This window comes from Molothrus aeneus, chromosome 3 (assembly GCF_037042795.1).
Source record: "Molothrus aeneus isolate 106 chromosome 3, BPBGC_Maene_1.0, whole genome shotgun sequence".
Classification (NCBI taxonomy): domain Eukaryota; kingdom Metazoa; phylum Chordata; class Aves; order Passeriformes; family Icteridae; genus Molothrus; species Molothrus aeneus.
This window is the reverse complement of record NC_089648.1, coordinates 28112789-28131616: the sequence shown is the minus strand read 5'-3', so window position 1 is coordinate 28131616 and position 18828 is coordinate 28112789. Positions and strand designations below refer to the sequence as shown.

Below are 18828 nucleotides of genomic sequence, written 5' to 3'. Positions count from 1 at the left end.
GCAGCTTCCTCACTACAAATGACCTTGCAAAGCCTTGCTTCCTTTTGTCCCCAAAAACCAAAGCTGAAGCTGTCGTGGTCTCAGTTAGAATCATAATATTTATCGCTATGTTACCAATCACAGGAAGGCAGCCTGAGCTATTCAGCCATAAACTAACCTGACCCTTACCCCTGCCTCCGTGGGTCTCTGAGCTGTACTCTTCCATCCTCATTAAACACACTTTATGACAGTGGGTCCAGACACTAGAGTAACACTTATGTAAGCTTCTTGTATTTTTGTGCAGTTAGACATCTTGCTGCCCTTACAGCTTTTGTTGAGGTTTTGACATTATTTTGGTGATGATATTTTCTCTCCTTAAATATTTTGTTGTTGTTACTTTACATGATAGTTCTTCCTATTTCATCCATACTTGCTTCTATGTGAACTGGATTCCAATCAACAAGTCCTCATCAATTTTCTTTTTTTTTTTTTTAAGACCAGGCAACCAAAATTGCTTTTGAATTAAAAATTCATGAGAATTTTTTCAGTTCACATTTATTCTTTTTTCCTTTTACTTTCGGAAATGTTCCACTCTGATCAAGTATGTATTTACTCTGGGTTTATGACTTTTAAACTTCATCCAAATGTCTGTAAAGAAAAATGTCAATGGAAGCCCTGCTCTTTTGCATCTGAAATGTTGAATGAGTAAAGACATTTCTTTCTTTGCTGTTATTAACATGACCTTCATGTTTTTTCCAGTTTCATTTACATTAAACAGTTTTTCGGTTTTCTAATTTTGTTAGTGACAGAGGGTCTCTTCTCCTCTCTCAAGCCCAGTGTGTCCTTTTTGGTGGCTAAGAGGGAAAGCAAAACTGTCCAGTGTACAGAATGCTGGACCAAGTGTTCTTACAAAGTCTTTTGACCAAGTATTCTTACAAGGTCTTTTGACCTTGCCCTAATCTTACTGTGTAATATTGACCTTTTGATTCAGTATAGCTGGTGTTTTCCTGGAATAATGAGTAAGTCATGAAATAGTTGGAGTCTGTCTTCCAGAAGTGCTGTACTGCCTCTTTGGAGGTTACTGAGTGCTTTCAAAATACTTGGCTACAAGTTGTTAAAGGGTATAACGGGCCATTTTAACAAGATCTTACTTGTTATGCTTGTTAATACCCACAAACTGTGCCTGGGCATCAGGAGAGGAGAACTGACCCTCAAGTTATAACCTTGGCAGTTCTTTCAGTAAGGCTCTGGACTGGATTTGTAAAGGTATTTAAGCATTAACCTAGTTAATATTTAAAGACCTAAAAAATTTATGCTTTGGAGACCAGATTTATTATTTTCATAAAAGACCCAGGGCTCTTAGTTCTTTGACATCTGCTGATTTAAAGTATGCAGAGAAATGCTGAAATACCTTTGAACCATCTGTGCCAGTATTACTTGCTAAGCATTATATGCTCTTAGAAAACAGTGTGTGTCTAAATTCAGCTGCCTTGTTAAACTTGGTACCTTTCTCTGTGCTAATTTTTGGCATGTTTCCTTCTTCGTTATTTGCGACTGCTGCCTGCATAGGACCTGCTAACTAACCCCTCCTCCTGTAAGCAGGTGAGTATCATTGTCTGCTTCCTGATCCTCTTGCCATGTGTGTCAAGGTGAATTCCTGGACCATGCCATTGTGGGGTCACAGCTCATGCTACTCTTTCATTTGCCCTTGCACTCTGCTTTCTTAATGGGAAAGGTGGTACAGATAATTCTTTTAGCTATATTATTTCTGTGATAGGAGGTAGTTCTTGTTCTTTCACTTGCTTATATCTCACTGCTGGTGTCTGTAGTCCTTTTTTTTATGATCCTGAGGAAAAAAGACCAGGGACAAAGAAGAATGTCAGTGTGAACTCTTCCTTAACCAAAGTAATACTCTCTTGAGAGGAGAACAAAAGGGTCTCTCATGGAGTCTTTTCTCCCACTGTTCTTTTTCTGTTCTGTCTGCTTTGGACAGTACTGAAGTCTTCAGATGCACTTACTAGCCACAGACTTTCTGATAAAGGAAATATTTCTTTGCATAGAAGTGGGCACTTTGGCAGAAGGATTTGTGCCATCTGAGGGGCAGAAGAGTTCCAAATGGACAGCTGAAAACCCCAGAAAATTCAGCAAAATATTAAAATGGTGTTTAGATAGAGATATTAGGTCATGCACATGTCTTTAAACTGGCTACCTCTCAAGCAAAAATCTTGGCAACAATTTTGAGTGAGAGTGATGCTATCAGGAAAGGATTGATCAGATATGATCATATGATCTCAGGTGGTTTCAGAAGAAATTAGTTCTCACCATGAGTGCTCAGGTATTTGGGAAGTCTGCTCACAACTTTTGCCACATGGGGGTGGCTAACGTGGCAACATATCAAAACAAGTCAATATGGTAGACATAGTTCTCTGAAGTATTGATAATTGCCAGAAGCTAGGGTGCTGCCATGGTAGGAGTCCTCAGCTAACCAAAATCAAATTGTATTTGAAGAAAGGCACCAATGTGATGAACACATTCCACATGTATAGTCGTTTCACCACTGAAATTTTAGTTGCGTTTTGAATTTGCAACTAAAATATCAAATCTGAAATATTCTTTGAAGCACATAACATAGTGTTATCTCAGATGAGAAGTCAGTAAAGGGTGATGGCATAAAACTTAGTCATCTTGGCTGTCAGGTTGACACCAGCTCCAAGTGTTCTTGTGTTCAGGGCTTGGGCTCTCTTACAAAAGCTAGTTGCCACTGCTCCCTTACTCCTCTTTTTCTGTGTCTGAGAAAATATGGATAGTCCATATGCAATCTGTTTTCCTTGAATTAAGCTTGGAATCGGGCTTTGGTAAAACCTGAGGCTTCATCTGCTTTTGCTTACACATGACTCCAAGTAGCTATAAATACCTCTCTCCTCAATATGAGTTGAAGAGGATATATTTTTAGCTGGGTCTAGCCCTTATGACCAAGTAGTGGGTCATGTCTGAATAGTTCAAGTTATTCATCTGTGTTGAACTCTGTGGGTTGGGGAATTGGAAATGGCATGGACACTATTATGTCCATTCCTGCTGGATGGCTCTAAAGAAAGCTGGCTAAACCCCTGCGTCACATACATAGCCAAAGGCTGAAACCTTCTTTCCCTTGGGATGGATGCTTGTCACTATCCAGGTGTCCTTGTCTGTAAATATTAGCTAGTGAGGAACAGTGAAGCTTTTAAACCAAGAGCACAGAGCAGCAAGTAGCTTTCTTCCTTTCAACAGCTGCCCATGTCCATATTCCCCTGTCTTCCTCCCCACAAACTGAGAAAACTTAAGAAAACTTTGAAATCTCTACGTGCCAGATTATATTGGGGAAACTCCTCTTGTTGGTATTGTTAGATATTCTCTCAGAAATAATAAACTTACCCAATGCCAATTTTACCTTTTTTGAAAACACTGTTTGATTTATTGAGTAACTTTGCAATTTTATTTCTGCCAAGTTAGATGCTGTAGGCATATCTAGAAGAATTTACTAAGTGCATGGCTTCAGCTGGTGCATTATACCTATTTAAAAATGTCACTTTCTATTGGTGGTGGCTCACTGCAACACTTTTGGATGTGGCTGCATGAGTCCTTTGTATATCCAGGAGCAACACAGATTTGTGGTAGCTGACTGTAACAATAACTGAAATGACAACTAGCAGTATGAACCTATGATTTACACTGAACACTCAAATGCTTGGGTATCAAAATCTCTTTAGAGTTTAGTCATGCTGATGTAAGTAAGCCTTGAGTCGCAGAACCTTGAGTCCTGAGAGCGAATTTTGGGAAGCACCCATTCTGTGTGCTTGCCATAATCTGACATGTTTCCCTGAGTTTCTGCTATTGGCCACTCCCAGGGTCAGGATGCTGGGATAGATGGACCTTTTGATCTGACTCAGCATGCTTGCTGTTACATGCTAAAAAAGAAGTCGTGTTGCTTATTTGATGGGTGCATTCAAAGCTACATTATACTGGTAAATCTCAAAATCTCAAGGCCTGACAATATGGATATGTCATGAAAAGGCATTTTATAAATAGTTCCTGCAGCAGTTAGCTGAGAAAATAAAAACTTGATGGTCAGATTGAGTTTGCAAATGTTTGATTTCTGTGTGCTAGGACAAATGTTCTGGACTGGATTTTCAAGTGTTTTTCAGGTGATGAATATGGCAATGGGGTTATACAGACAACTTTGCAAAAGGGTGATTTCTGTATTATTAAATGTATTAATTAGTTTTTTTTTAAAGAGAAGATAGTTTAAATGTAGATTTTTACCATTTAGTAAGATATATTTAGTAAGATAAATGCCATCATGCCCTACTGTTTGCATCTCTCATATAATGTGGATTGGTCAGGTGCAGTGGCAGCCATAAGATATAACAGATGGGCTTTATTGCTTATGCTGCAGACTTTCAAGAATGCTGTGTAACCCCTAGAGGAGGCATCTGCTGAAGGATATGCTGTGACACCAGTGATCTTCCTCAAAATGTGCCTGATTCTCCTATCACACCCATTTTTCACATTAACATAATGTAATTGATGATAGAGTGAGTCCAATAGGTCAGAATCAGGTCCAGTATTTAGCATCAAAGATGAACTTATAGATGTTAATGAATGATATCTGTTTGTCCAGTAACACAGGATCTACTCCCATGCTTTCTGCCTCCGTCTCCTTTTCTTATCATGTGGGTGGATATTTCTAGGTTGGGATGGGTTTGTTCATTACACTGAGCTATGTCTATCACTCTTGAGTGAGAAGCATAATACTGATTGTTTTCTCTCCCTTTTGAAATACATGCAGAAAGAGATGGGCTCAACAGAAGACCTCTACCTCTCCACACGAAAGGTGAAAGAGCTCTCTGTGATTGATGGCCGGAGGGCCCAGAATTGTGTCATTCTCCTTTCCAAGTAAGTGTGCTAAGCCTTAGCTCACAGGGTGTGCCATGATCAATGCAGAGGCAAGAGGGGATGAAATTAAACAAGTGGATGTGTTTCTTTTCCCAACTAGATCTTCTGTTTAATACCTGCAGAGCCTCGGATAAACCTCTCTTACAGTGTCATAAAAGGACATTTCTCATACATGTTATCTCACTTAATAAAAATATCCACACACACATTTTGTATGTCAAACAGGTGGGCATCAGCTTCTATCAGAAGACTCATCATCAGAAAGTGATCAGTACTCATTGGTAGATGAAAGCAGCTCTTTGGCAGTGCTTGCACTTCACTCTAAGTAATGTGTCCCCCATGTTCTATTTCTGTCATTTATCTCTGTTCTGTGTATTTCTTTTTAAATATTGCTCTGACCATCTCCCTGGAACAGAGCAGAGCTGAGTGTGATGTTCATTTTGGACTTGTGGTGAGAACAGTGGCAAACACTGGCATTCATATTCAAGACCTGAGGTGAGCTAAGCTGGTTAGAGCATGGTGCTAATAACATCAAGGTTGTGGTTTAAATCCCTGTGTGGGCCATTTACTAAAGAGTTGGACTCAATGATCTTTGTGGGTGCCTTCCAAATCAGAATATTCTGAAGAATTAAGTCTTCTATTTGTAAATTATGTTTTTGAAGCCAAGAGTTGCCTTTGTGTATTTCTGCAATGACTAATGCATTCAAATGCAGTGACATCAGGGTCCTTTTTTTTCCCCATGCCTTTCTACCAACATGAGTGCTGGGTTTGAGGTCTGTCACTATCAGATTTGTCAGACACTGATCAAACTGAGAAAGTTGCCTTTCCTACCAGAGGAGGAACAGCAAGGCTGGAGACAAAACTGTGGCAGTACTGAGCAGCAAAAGTGTTTCATTGGGCAGTAGAAAATATGGGTTCATATGGATGTGATGCTTGTCTGTTCTAGCAAGCTGATAGTTAAAGCAAGACTGCAGCCAGACCACCAGGAATGGAGTGAGTTCTTTCCCTTGCTTAGTGAAACATGTGGAGGCTCTCATTATGCTACTTATGTGGCATTAGCCTGCATGTCAGCAGGACCCCCACCATCCAAACCTTCCCTGAGGAAAGGCTTACATTTCTCTCTCTGCAGAGGTTGCCAACACACGTCTTTGCTGGTGTTGGCAGCTGGCTGAGGCTGGGGCAGAGAGAGAGGCATAAGGGCACCAGGATTTTCATTCTGTTTGATGAACCTACTGCATTGTGTCTGGGGTTCAGATTAACTCTGTAAGCAGGTGGAGCATTTCCTGGAAGTGGTAACATGTGCTCAGTTGGCTGGGCTGAGGAGGATCCAGGAAGGTGGTCCATGACTTGGTATGGCACTAGATATTTATTTGTAAAAATCTTCTGTCTCCAAATCAAAAGCAATTTGGACAGCAGCAATGCATGTTTTTCAACATTCACCTCCTCTGGTGGGCAAGTCTGGGCAATCTTACCTGAGAAGAATCCTCTCCATACAGAAAGAGAGAGGGGACAGTTTCAGTGTTTTGTCTTATTGCTGCCTCCAGCAGCAAGGTTATTGAAGCATGAACCTTGCACTTCAAGATACATGGCATGTGTTCATTCCAGGTCTGCCATGAAATTAGTGGAACTTGAACTGCTAGTCTGGACTCAAACCAGAGGTGAAAGCTGTGTTTTGTGACTGTCAGCTTCTTCACTAGGAAATATCCTGCTCTTATTCTTAGCATGTCTAACATGGAGGACAGAGATTTGGAGATTGTGGTGTCCCTATGGAGCCTGCAAGTTTGCACTGTGCTCTGTTAACTTTGCTGCTGTGGTATTGGAAACACCACCTGCCAGGGCTATCCCACTGGCTTAGATAATATAATGTTTGTAAGAGATAGTGTTACACCCAGAATATCAGAAATATTTTTCAGGTTGGCCCAGGACTGGTATTCCTCCCCAAACCTCCCTTTTAAATGCAACCAGAAAAGCAAAAATCTTTGGGATCTGAAATAGCACCTTTACGTTCTTGCCTCTTTTTTTGCGGTTTGCTGTTACATGGTTCTGATATTAAAGACAGGAATTGGAAGGAATGGCTGCAGACAATAGTTGAAAGGGCTTTATAACCCCTTTGCAGGTTTTTTCATACCCCATGTCTTCCTCCTTGAGGTTAGACCCTGAAGAGACACTCCCAGCCAAATTATCCCTGCTCTGCACTGCACTGCATTGCTGCCATGCACTTGCTGCTGCTGCAGCACAGCATGGCTGTGCTCCTGCAGCACAGCTCACCACGTGCATGGGGGTGTGCACACACATACAGTGAGAGGGGATTTGAAACTGGGGACAAACAAAAGGAGTTTCTGCAACCCAGAGCTGCAGCCCCAGATTTCAGGTTGCCACACTATCTGCCAACAGCTGTTTCCAATTGACTCTTACTGTGCATATATCCCTGTAGTTTATTCCCCCTTTATTTACACTAAACCATCATGTCCTTTAAAGTAAAATAGCTGAATGGGTTGGGTTTTCTTTCCCTCCCCTACTCAAATGTTTTTGTTTTACTAACACTGTGTTAGAAGGGGTCAGGCAGAGCCCATATTTCATATGGTCCAACAAGCCAAAACATATCAAGAGTGAGAAATAGATGTCTCGCTTTCTTTTGCAGAGAGACTACCACATGGTAGGCTGAAAAGAGATGAAAATTGAATTGCTACTTGATTTTTGCTGACATCTAACAAATTCATAAACCTTCCTCCCCAATCTCATCTTTACTTCCATAAAAAGATATCTCTTTCAACTACTCGATAGTAGCATCTTTCAGTTTTCCTGCAGAGAAAGGATTAAATTGTCCCTGTTTAATAGAGTCTGATGGATCTAAACCAAAGCTCTGTTCCATAGGCCATCTTCAAAGGCTTAAAAAGCATAAGATGAGTTTCTCTCACAGTACTTCTAGTAGGCCATAGTTAAATCAGGGCATGGAACCATCTGTTTGTAGTCAGTTCAGGTGACCACCAGCTTCAAATTTAGCTTTCTTAATGGTGTTTCAAACATATAGTTACTTTTGTCACACTGGAAATCTGCTATCTCTCATGAATTTCCTGATGTCTTCAGTTTCCTCCAGGCTGGAGTTTTGTTGTCAGACTTGTGTGGTCTGTAAGAGTCATCCCAGATCCCTATGTTTCCTTGCTTTCACCTGGCAGCTGGAAATTTCTCTGACCTCTCTCACCGCTATGGCTTCTCCCTGCCTCTATTACTTAAGTAATTGATAATATTTTTGCTGCTCTGTTTTTGTAGTGTCATTTCTTTAAATGGCCTTGAAGAACATGCCCAAGATATGTACTATTCACTGTCTTGCACTGTGAAATGCTCTGGAGAGTCTGAGTTATTTGAGACATCTTGCTTGGAAGAAGGCTGAACATATACTTACGGGACTTAGTGCACATTTTTTTGCATTATTTCCAGTGAAATAATTATGTCAGTGTTCTTCTGAATAATGTGATGAGTTTGTTATTTCTGTAGCTCAGTGAGTTGGCAGTAACCTTCCCAAGAGGCTGGAAACAGTAGGCATGCTAGCAAAATGTCATAACACCAGTAGTAGCAGAAAGCAGAATGTGACTACACAAGAATAGTTTTAAATGTGAATGTGACATTAGACAGGTACTAGCAGGCAGGTTTATCAAATGTTTGTGGCTTTGTGAATCAGTAAGGGAGAAGAAAAAATGCTTGGGCAGAATTTCCAATGAGAATACAAAAGACATAAACTATTTTTCTTACATCACTGTACCTCTTTAGTGCTTTTAAACTTTTTCAGTTGAGACATGAAGGGGATGAACTATTCAGCCTATGTCACTCTGTGTACCAGCTTTGCACTGCCCCAGTCCCTGTGTGCCTTTCTGCCATGGGACAATTCAGTGTTCACCCTTGTTTTAAGGTAATTTTGAAGCACTATGATATTCTGGAGTACAGATCATATCTTGATACAGAAAGAGCTGATTGGACTCAGCATTCCTGTTCCTCAGTGTGCTGCATTGAAAAACACTGGGCAGTAACCAGTGCCTACTGGATTCCTGGAGAGATGCTTTGTTTTTAAGTAAAGGTCCACAATAAATGGCTTTACCTGCTATGCTGAATCCATACTCCAAGGCAAACTGAACACATTAGTCAGTGCCATCTTGTCTGAGATCACAACCAGGAACTTGAAGGTAGGGTTGTGATAAAAGACAAACCCACTGCTTCATCAGTATCTCAGGGTAATTTGGGGATTCCCATATTTAGTCCTGCTTTACTCTTCTTGGCTCAGAAAGATAGTCATCCCCAGATCCTTCTTGGAAGGTAACTGAGAGTATTTGAATGCAAAGTTGCTTGGTTACTCATGAGCTTTTGCTGAAGGAGAACAAGAAAAGAAAAGCTAGTTTCTTTCTGTACTTGCCAGAATACTTCCACAGTGATGTTCTGAAAAGGCACTGGTGAATTCTTTTTCCCCAATGTGTTGATATAATGGTGTAAGATGTACCTGGTAAAATGTCTCAGCTGTTGTCCCACAAAAGAGAAAGCACTCTTGTCTTCACTCATGAGATGAGTGGGCAGCTGGGATAAGGGGATGTGGGAAGAGTGGCTGCATCTTTCTGTCTTCTGGCTGAATGTGTAGTTAGACCAGCCTGCCTCCTGAATACTGCTTCTGAGAGGAGGCCTTTACAGATTAGTGACAAACAGTATTCCCAAAATGTAGATATTGAAAAGCCTGCACTTTGGGAACTGTACAGAGCCTTAGGAGAGCTCAGGAGTTAGACAAGGCTTCTGTCTCAGTCACAAAGTTTGGCAATGAATTGCCTGTGTGAAATGACTTTGTGGAGATGGAGTATTCTGCAGTCACTAAAGCTAAGATTTGGGTGAGCTGTACAAACTGGCCTTAGCTAAGTATCAATCAGTGCTTGTCACTGTCACAGGTACTATATTGGCATCTGTTGGGAACACCATAGTTCAGCAAGAGGTATAAAATGTCCTTGATACATGATAATCAGTCCTCTTCTCCAAGGTAAAAGGAACAGTGGGTCTTTGATCCATGTGTTATGGGAACTTAACATAGCTGAAAAAAAACCTCAATTTCTCTGTTAGTGGGAAAGTATGCTTCCTTCTCAAAAGCTAGGAAAGATCCAAAGAACAAGCCCATGATGTAACTCACTTTTTCCTTGGAGGGGGAGATGGTTAGTGAGTGACAAGCATTTTGCTTTTATTCATGGGACGGAGAAAGAGAGGGGGGAGGTTACTGTGAGTTAAATCAATGGGTATATTTAAGGAGAAAAAATGAGCGAGCACTGGGTGTCTGTAAGGGAAGCTGATGTAAAACTGCAACATGTCTCCCAGGCATGTTCTGAGTCAGGCTGCCGGCGTTCTCCAAGAGGATGAAACAATAAACCACTTGATGTCTGCAAGTGAAGCTGGTGTTAAATCAGTCGAGGTGTCCTGGGGAGATTAGTGATGAATTACTCTGCAGAGTCAATAGAGATTATTTATGATGCCGGAGGGGATAGAGGGAGGCAGGCTAAGTACCATATCAGAAGTTATTTGGTACTTGTTGAGCTTTAACATTGCTTGAAGATGACTCAAGCAGTTGGATTTCCATATTCTGCCACCAGATGTATGGGTGAGGGAAGAAGGAGGGAGTATTTTCAGTAAAGATCCTTTTCCTTCCTCATCTGGCCAGTGTCAGGCTCCTGTTGAACAAAAACAGGCAGTATGTGTGCTATGAGTGAATGTGCTGCAGCTGAGCAAAGGGGCACTGTATTTTGTTCTGGTCACATTTACTTCCTGTGTCGTGATTGCAGGATACGTGATTTCGAGAAGGGTAAGGCAGAGGGAATACAGCTTGAATTGTATGCTGTTCCAAATTGAGTTACCTCCAGCAGCTGGAGGAAGAGTGCCTGGATCTGCAAAGCTTGTAAGAAAGTCATTGCAGCTTTCCAATAGATACCAAAATTTAATTTCTGTAGTGTAAGTTTTTGGGCCATAATTGCACTTTAATTTTGCTCTTTCATATGAGTTTTAGGCTCTTAGGGATGCCTCTTTTCAGTTTTAAATGGAAAGATTTTACACATCTGCTTTAGGTTCTTCTTTAATCAGTTCACCTGCTTCTGTTTAAAAGGAGAACATCTGTTTCACATTACTGCTGGCCATCTTTAAGATCTGCTACATGGCTGGGCACGAGTTTTGAAAATACAAGAATCACTTGATTAACAATTCTTTGGCTGCTTATTCAGACAGTTTGTAAATGGGAAGATCTGTGTTTTGTGTCACTGTTGCTTTTGAAAGGCATCCTGTCCCAGAAGAAGAACAAGCCCATTTTGGAAGAGTAAGATTGTTCTGCTGTAAATCCTTCCGTACTAGTAATTAGATTGGTAATAATCTAGGATGCACACCTGCAGGCACCATGACCCTGTTGCAGTCCTGTAAATGACCAAGTTAAACTGCTTCTCAGCAGGGGACTGGCAAGCTTTCTGCTTTTCTCTGCTGTGGGCTAAACCATTCAAACCAGATGTTTTTCTGCTGATGGCTGGCGGAGCACAGAATCATCCAAGAAATCAAATTGTTGGTATAACTCTCTGTCCTTGGGGCTCTCAATTATTTTTGAACAGAAGATGTTTTCAAGTGTATTTAATGCTGATGAATGGCAGCAAACAGAAGAGCTTGGAATCCTTGGGCTTCTGGACAGAACAGCAAGATCAGTGGTAATATATGCAACACCGTTGTGTTGCTGTACCTCAAACCTGTTTATTTGGTCCTATTTACTGCATCCCCAAACACAAACAGAGGTACTTCCACTGTGTAATGGGTGGTCAGTGAGTAATTGCTCCAGTTACTTGCATGGAAAACACGGGAAAATGCACCCTCATTCTTTGTAAACTCTGTGAAAGTAGCAACAAAACCCCTCCACCCTGGTGTTAATGGGTTGCTTTATTTCATTCCCTCTCACAGACTGTGTGCCTGTGTTACAAGTTAAGTCTCATCTGCAGGCTGCAGATTCTGAAAAATGCAAAGGTGATCTCTAAAGGAAGAATAATCAACAAAATGTAGCACTTTAAAAACTTCAGGCACTGAATTGTTTGAGCATGTGGGTATGTGTCTCCTAGGGACCAGGCCCACAGCCACCAGTTTTAGCCCTTCTCTGGTCACAGTATTTGATCACAGTCACATAGCTGTGGACTTTACAATTCACTGTTTAAGCCAAAAGTGTGCCTTCCACTTTCTGATTGAGGCTGTAGAGTTTTGTGCAGAACCTCATGTACTTAGGTTTGGTTTTTTCATCCAGGGTCAAACTAATGACCTGAAATAAAAAGTTTCCAACCTTTCCATTGTAAAACTATTAATCCTTATATCTCATCTGAGCATGACCCAATTATGAAGCTTTTCTGGAAATTCAGTTCTTTATCTTGCTTAGCTGGTATCTGTTTTCCCTCCTTGTGGAAAGATTACATGATGACCAACTTTGAACACAATAAGAGGAATTAGTTCAGAGATGTAATACTTACAGGATTTCAAATGTCAGTTGATTCATATTTTAGTTTCCAGCTGTTGGTTATATTGGGCAATATTAAAATATTTTAAGTGTCTTATATTTAGTAATATTTCCTGTCTATAAAAAAAAAAGCTTTTTCTTTTGCTTTTACCATATTTTTCCAAAAATGTGATTCTATCCAAGTGTTAATGGCAATATGAAATTTCAGCATGGAACTTCTTAGCACTGAAGATTAAAACATTTGCTTCATGCATCAGCCTGTCTCTTATTTATATTTGCATTTTCTCTTTCTACTATTAATTAATTGATAGTAGAAAGTCCATGAAGACTGTAGACTTCACTCTTCAAATATTTCTTTTTACACTCTACTGTTTAAGTCCCAAAACTGAGATTTTCTTGTGAATGGCTTTTCCTTTATGGTTCACTTCAGTATTTCCTACTCTCCTGAAATGACTGAGTATCATGGGTTGGGGTTGGTGCATTTCTTTGTTGACATCTGCTCTGGGAACAACCAAGTTCATTTCAGGTATCCATCAAGCAACATCTTGGTAATGACAAATTTTGATGACTCCTGATCTGTCCTGGATTTTGAGTGGAGACCTTGAGACTTCTTTTCTTTACTGATTCTGTGTTCAGTTGTAGCTGGTGGCTCCTAGTCATTGTACACAGATTGACAGGAGTAGGTGGTAAGGAGAGTGTGATCTTAGTACCTCAGATAACATTAAAAAGCTCTTGTTTTCAGAGCTTGTTTCACAATATGAAACATGGTTTTGCAGATGCTGTCTGTTCCTATGTCATCTGTCATTGCTGACAGAGTGAATTTACCTGGCACAAGCAGTTTTCTTGCAAGAAAACTCTTTCTCAGTAAGGGAGTTTTCAGTCCCATTATTTGTTACTCTGGGAGATGCTTTAATATTCACAAGTCAGGATGTTACATGAGCTCACAGTCAGAAGTCACATGGGCATGAAGGGTTTTACTATAGCAAAAGAACTTAATAAGGGAAGTGTCTGGTATGGGGGAGCTTGGAAGTACTTTTGAGCTATGAGGACTTGGTTGTTACTAATCCCCATCTGATATTTGATGTTTGATTAGCTGAAGAGGATAAAAATATATTATCCATAAAACCTCTGTGTTTAGAACTGATTTATTCCTCTTTCTGAATATTCTAGAATAGCAATGTCACAGTAGAGCTTGCTGTGGCTGCTTCATGCCTGTTTAGTGCAGTGTTTCAGGCTTCCTACTTTCTGAATTGTCAGAGTCACTTAAGCTTTGCACTAATGGCACAATGCTGATACTTTTGAAAGGTTGAAGCTGTCTAATGAAGAAATCAGACAAGCAATCTTGAAGATGGATGAACAAGAAGACCTAGCAAAAGATATGCTTGAGCAGGTGAGAAAGACTAAAATCGGGTATAACTTATTTTTAGGTCCTTCACTGCCTTTTCTCAAGTGCATGTGTCTACTGGCACTGCTGTTTTTCTGCAGATGAGAACTTGGCTCTGTCATGTCAGTGGAGCTGCACAGGAGAGCATGTGAAAAGTATTTTCCCCAATGTTGTGTGTATACCTCTGTCATGTAACTGTTTCTCTTCTTGGTGCAAAATTTGCATGATTATAGGTGGTATGAGGTTTCTTTTTAGGTCCTCTCTTTTCCATAATTTTTCCTATCTCTACTTTTTCCTACTGAGTATTTATTGTTGCTGTTGTTTTCCTTTTCTCTTTTCTTTTTCTTCATCTCCCTTCTTTACCTGCCTTTTCTATTGGGAAGTGTCAGGAACCAGGCTATGTAGGTCAATGATTAGAGCCAGGACAAGAAGGAATCACAGGAACCATTAGAAGGGGGGGCCAGGTACTTCCATCACCAGCACCTGGTTGGCTGTATAACTTGTGAGGAAGAACCCCCCTCAATTACACCACCATTGCCCAATTTCCATTTATAGAAGGTGACAGATGATGCTTTGACCAAAGAGACATGTGATAAAGTTCCTTAGGAGTGTGCAAAACATTATAATTATGAACTGTCTAATAAATGTGATTCCTTCTTTCTGGGCAGTTAGTGTTTAATCATGAACCAAAAGCTTTTCCATTTTGGAAGTTTATAGCCTACTTGTCATGTTCTCTGAATAACCACAGCTGCTCCAGAAGTCACTGCAAGCTCCTGATGCTCCACACCTTTGAATATCACATATTTGCAGAGTGCAATAAAGTATTAACAAGTGGTAAAAGGCAGAGTGCTTCATATGCCTTGTGAGTGGTTTTTGTGGGTGTGAGCTGAGGCTGTGTGCAGGGCAGTATTTGTAACCATACTAAAGCACAGCTACCACCAGTTCTGTCAAAAGTCTGTCCAAGTATGAGCTTTTAAGGTCAGCATATGAATAGCAGCCAGTGTCAGACGCATATCCAGTTGTTTGGTTATTGTTTATTGTTTCAGCAGTGGAGGGCATACCCGAGAGAGATAGATGAGGCTTTGTATGTACGATAGGCACGATGGGTACTTCACTCTGTTTGGGACACATCCTGCTCTTGTTTGCACCAATCTAAACTCCAAGTAGTGCTGTGGGAATCAAGTTCTCTCTGTACTTCCCCTTGGGTAAGTTGCAGTAGCACTTGGCCTTTAGGATTTTGAAATGGGAAATTCCCCATAGAATTAAAAATTAATCTTAATGGGGTCAGTGAAGGATAAAGACAGAACAGCAAGCAAAGGTTTAGAAGAGGTCAGTTTTGTAGACACAGCTGCACTTTTTTGAAGTTATGGTCACACGGCTGAGTCAATGTAATGCTTCCCAGTGGTAGCAGAGAAATCTGAGGTCTCTCACTACACCAGGGTTTGTTTGTGCTCCTCTGTCCCCCTCTCATTTTCCTTGGATCTCACATCTCAGTGTTTGGTTTGTGTCTCTCACTCTAGCTACTGAAGTTTGTTCCTGAAAAGAGCGATACTGACCTGTTGGAGGAGCACAAACACGAAATCGAGCGCATGGCCCGGGCAGATCGTTTCCTCTTCGAAATGAGCAGGTCTGTTTGGTACATTACAGGAGAGTGCTCACAGGACTTCTTGGAAGCAGCTGTAATTGTTATTGAAAATGGATCATCTGGCACTGTGGGGGAATGTACAAGGTTGTGGGCCAGCATTATACCCTGTGTTTGCCAGAAGCCTGTGAATGTTACAAATATTTCTGTTCATGACACAAACTTTATTGACAAGAAGCACTCTCTGTGCATAAGGGCCTGTGCCCTGACAACAAGCAGAAATCTGCCTCCTCTGCCTAAATTTGTTCACAAAAAGGAATGCAGATACAAGTGTCAGATGTAGTGTAGCCAGGGGTCAGGATTTCATATAGATCCCTTTTTCTGTCAAGCTATCTCATCTCCTTATCCTCTGACCCTCTTTCTTGTTCCGACTTTGCTACACCCCTGATGAGGATTAACATTTTGTTCTGCTAATGGAGGTGTGGCTGGCATCTCCCATGACTATATTTTAAATATAGTGGGAATTCTTCCAGCTCCTTTTCAGTTGAGAGCAAAACGGGACTTGAGGTCCACCATTTTCATAAAAAGGTTGATTGTGTAGTGTTATCTGTTTGAACTATGTCCATAATCCTATGCCTTGGCTTCATGGTACTGAACATCCAACCATTAGATTATGTGGGGAGCATACTGGCCCTGGACTTCAAGAGTTCCAGTTCAGTGTTGGCTTTCCTCTGCCCTTCATGCAGGATTGACCACTACCAGCAGCGGCTGCAAGCATTATTCTTTAAGAAGAAGTTTCCAGAGAGGCTGGCAGAAGCAAAACCAAAAGTGGAAGGTATGGTTAAGAGAGCTTTTTCTAAGAGTTGGGCAGAGAGGTAGGGAAGGTCAAGAGGGGCTTGTCTTCAAAGGAGATGCTGTTACATGCATGCTGTGTTTGTAAAGCCAGTGAGCCCAAGGCATGTCGTATCCTAAGAAATAAGTTCAGTCTGACACTCTTCTTTCTCACCCATTGACTTAATAAAGTCTGTTCCATGGTTGTTACACTGTAAATATGACCTGACAAATATGACAGTGTGCTGTCAGCCTGTGCTGAGCTGCCAAAAACTTTCATAGCCTTTCTGTTGAGGTCAGCTTTCCCTTCTCGCCCTCAAGTCCTTGCATCTTCTCTCTTTAAAGGGCACTTAGAATAGATACTTCAGGACATTGATGATCTGGGAACGTGTAACCTAGAAGCAGGGGAGGTGTGTGGTTTCTGTATCACATCCATGGTTATTGCAGAGAAGAAGTGAGTGTATTCTACTCTACATTTTCAGAAGAGCTCAAGCCTTTCCTCTGTTCTCACTGGCTATGCTTTTAGAGTGTGAGGTAACAGCCTTGGTCCTATGTTGAGAGGAGCTTCCTACAAGTTCAGTGTAGTGCATTTTCCTTCCAGTTGCCTTCATTCTGGGGTTGTGTGGGTGCAGGAAGGACAGCACCCAGACAGAGTTGCAGCAGTCGTTGTGCAAATGCTATTCAGGGTATTTCAAATTATGGGCCCCAGCATGTTAAAAACAGCCACTGTGCAATAACAGCTTCTTTTTTCTCTCTCTTCAAGCCATTCTTCTGGCATCCAAAGAACTCATCCGAAGCAAGCGTTTGAGGCAACTCTTGGAGGTAGTTCTTGCCTTTGGGAATTACATGAACAAGGGCCAAAGGGGAAGCGCTTATGGCTTCAAAGTCTCCAGCCTGAACAAAATTGCGGACACCAAATCCAGCATAGACAGGTGGGGTGAAAGGCCATAAATATGTTGGTAACTGTGCTGCTCTATCTATTAGCATAGTAGGGAAAATGGGTTTTTTGTTTGCTTTTTGCTCTGTAGACAATTGAAAATCATGTCTTACTTGGCATTTAAGTAGTGCTTTTCACTCTTAAAGATTCTGCAGCAATTAAGACCAGCTATTAACACAGCAACCAAATTCTGCTGTTTCTCTGGATTGCGCACATCTGATGTTGGAGTGTGTTTCTGCAACCTTATGCATAGATGACAAAATGTATTTCACAAAAACTGAAATAAGTTTAGGGAGGAGAAGGATTTCTATGGAATTTTCTCTTTCTACCAAAGTTTTATGGCCATAGTCTTGCAAAAATAGCAAACATGAAAAAAAACTTTTGAGCAAACATGAAAAAAAACAATTTTATGTCTCCTGTGAAACATGGTGTATATTTCTGAGGCAGGACTGTCACAAACATTTCCTCTATGTATACCACTAATGAAACCATAAGGCATAGCTCAGAGAGACTGATCCTGGTTGTATCTAGGGCAGATAAGGAAAACAGCTGGTTTTGGAATGTGGAGTTTACTGTTCATTTACATGGACTGCAGGTCTTTATAGTCACTCTGTGTTTTGCCCCATATCCCCATACTGGTTCTGGAAATTAATCCAGCTGAGACTGGGTAGAGAATATGACTTTTCAACTACAGCAGCACTAAGGTTTTCCTTGGAGAAAGGAAACTCCTTGGGGTAAGAACCTTGCAGGTTCTTACTAACTTGCACCTTCCTTGAATTTTAAGACCTGCTGAGACCATAGTTGTGGTTAAATTACTTCAGGCGTGACAGAATGAATGATGGCAGTAAAATATCATAAGAAATTCATCCCTACCTAATAGAGTTTGAACTAACAGAGTACTGTTCTGACTACCAAAATGTCCTTTTCTGTGTTCCAAGGCTAACAGTTGTATAGCAAATGTTGAACTCTTTTTTGCCTTAATGTAGCTTGACTTAATTTTTCCATGTATTAGATGTCCTGTGCAGATTCTGTTCCCTCACCAGTTTCCCAGCTCCAAGGCTCCAGTCTGAGTGAAACAGTGGCCATCTGCTATCTTCCCTGTCAGTTAACCACATAACACCCACCCAAAGAAGTAGCTGTTATGGCTGTCTGTTCTCTTTACATGCAGAATTTCTTGTTTACTTTACAAATTTCCTTAAACACTCTCCTGCATCCTTCATACAACTCAATCCCATCTGCTCCTACTTGGGCTGCCATTGGTTTTACGTTAGTACATATAAGCTCAGCTGTTTCATTACTGCTGTAGTTTTTTTGCAGCTTTTCCAATCTTCAAGAACTTTTCTCTTTTCTTGATCAACTCTGGGGTTTTTTTCTCCACATTTCCTCTGAGGACAGCTTGCTTCTCCCTTAAAAGTTAATGTCCCTTTAGTACTATTAGTTGTTTATTCTCTGAAGTATCTGGTGACAAATATTATACTGTGTTATGCAATTTTCTTTTCTATTACACTATCTACATACATGGATGGAAGCATGCTGGTGGTCCCTGAATAAATTAGGATACATTATATTGCTTGAGGTTTTAGGAAGGATGGTTCATAAAGGACTAATCCATTTCAATCCTTTGCACTTTTCTTTCAGTAGCACAGCTGCTAAGTGCTGACACATTGTTTATTTTGTTCAAACAAACACATTTC

At 40.8% G+C, this 18828-nt stretch overlaps 1 protein-coding gene across 1 annotated transcript in view; it reads left to right on the top strand.

Moving 5' to 3' along the window:
* DAAM2 (dishevelled associated activator of morphogenesis 2) overlaps window positions 1-18828 on the top strand; it is a 120391-nt gene that overhangs the window by 80239 nt on the left and 21324 nt on the right. The window contains exons 15-20 of the mRNA XM_066546542.1: window positions 1549-1581; window positions 4805-4911; window positions 13706-13790; window positions 15305-15411; window positions 16113-16201; window positions 16961-17129. Of these exons, the coding sequence (XP_066402639.1) occupies window positions 1549-1581; window positions 4805-4911; window positions 13706-13790; window positions 15305-15411; window positions 16113-16201; window positions 16961-17129 (590 nt within the window). The remainder of the gene's footprint in view (window positions 1-1548; window positions 1582-4804; window positions 4912-13705; window positions 13791-15304; window positions 15412-16112; window positions 16202-16960; window positions 17130-18828) is intronic.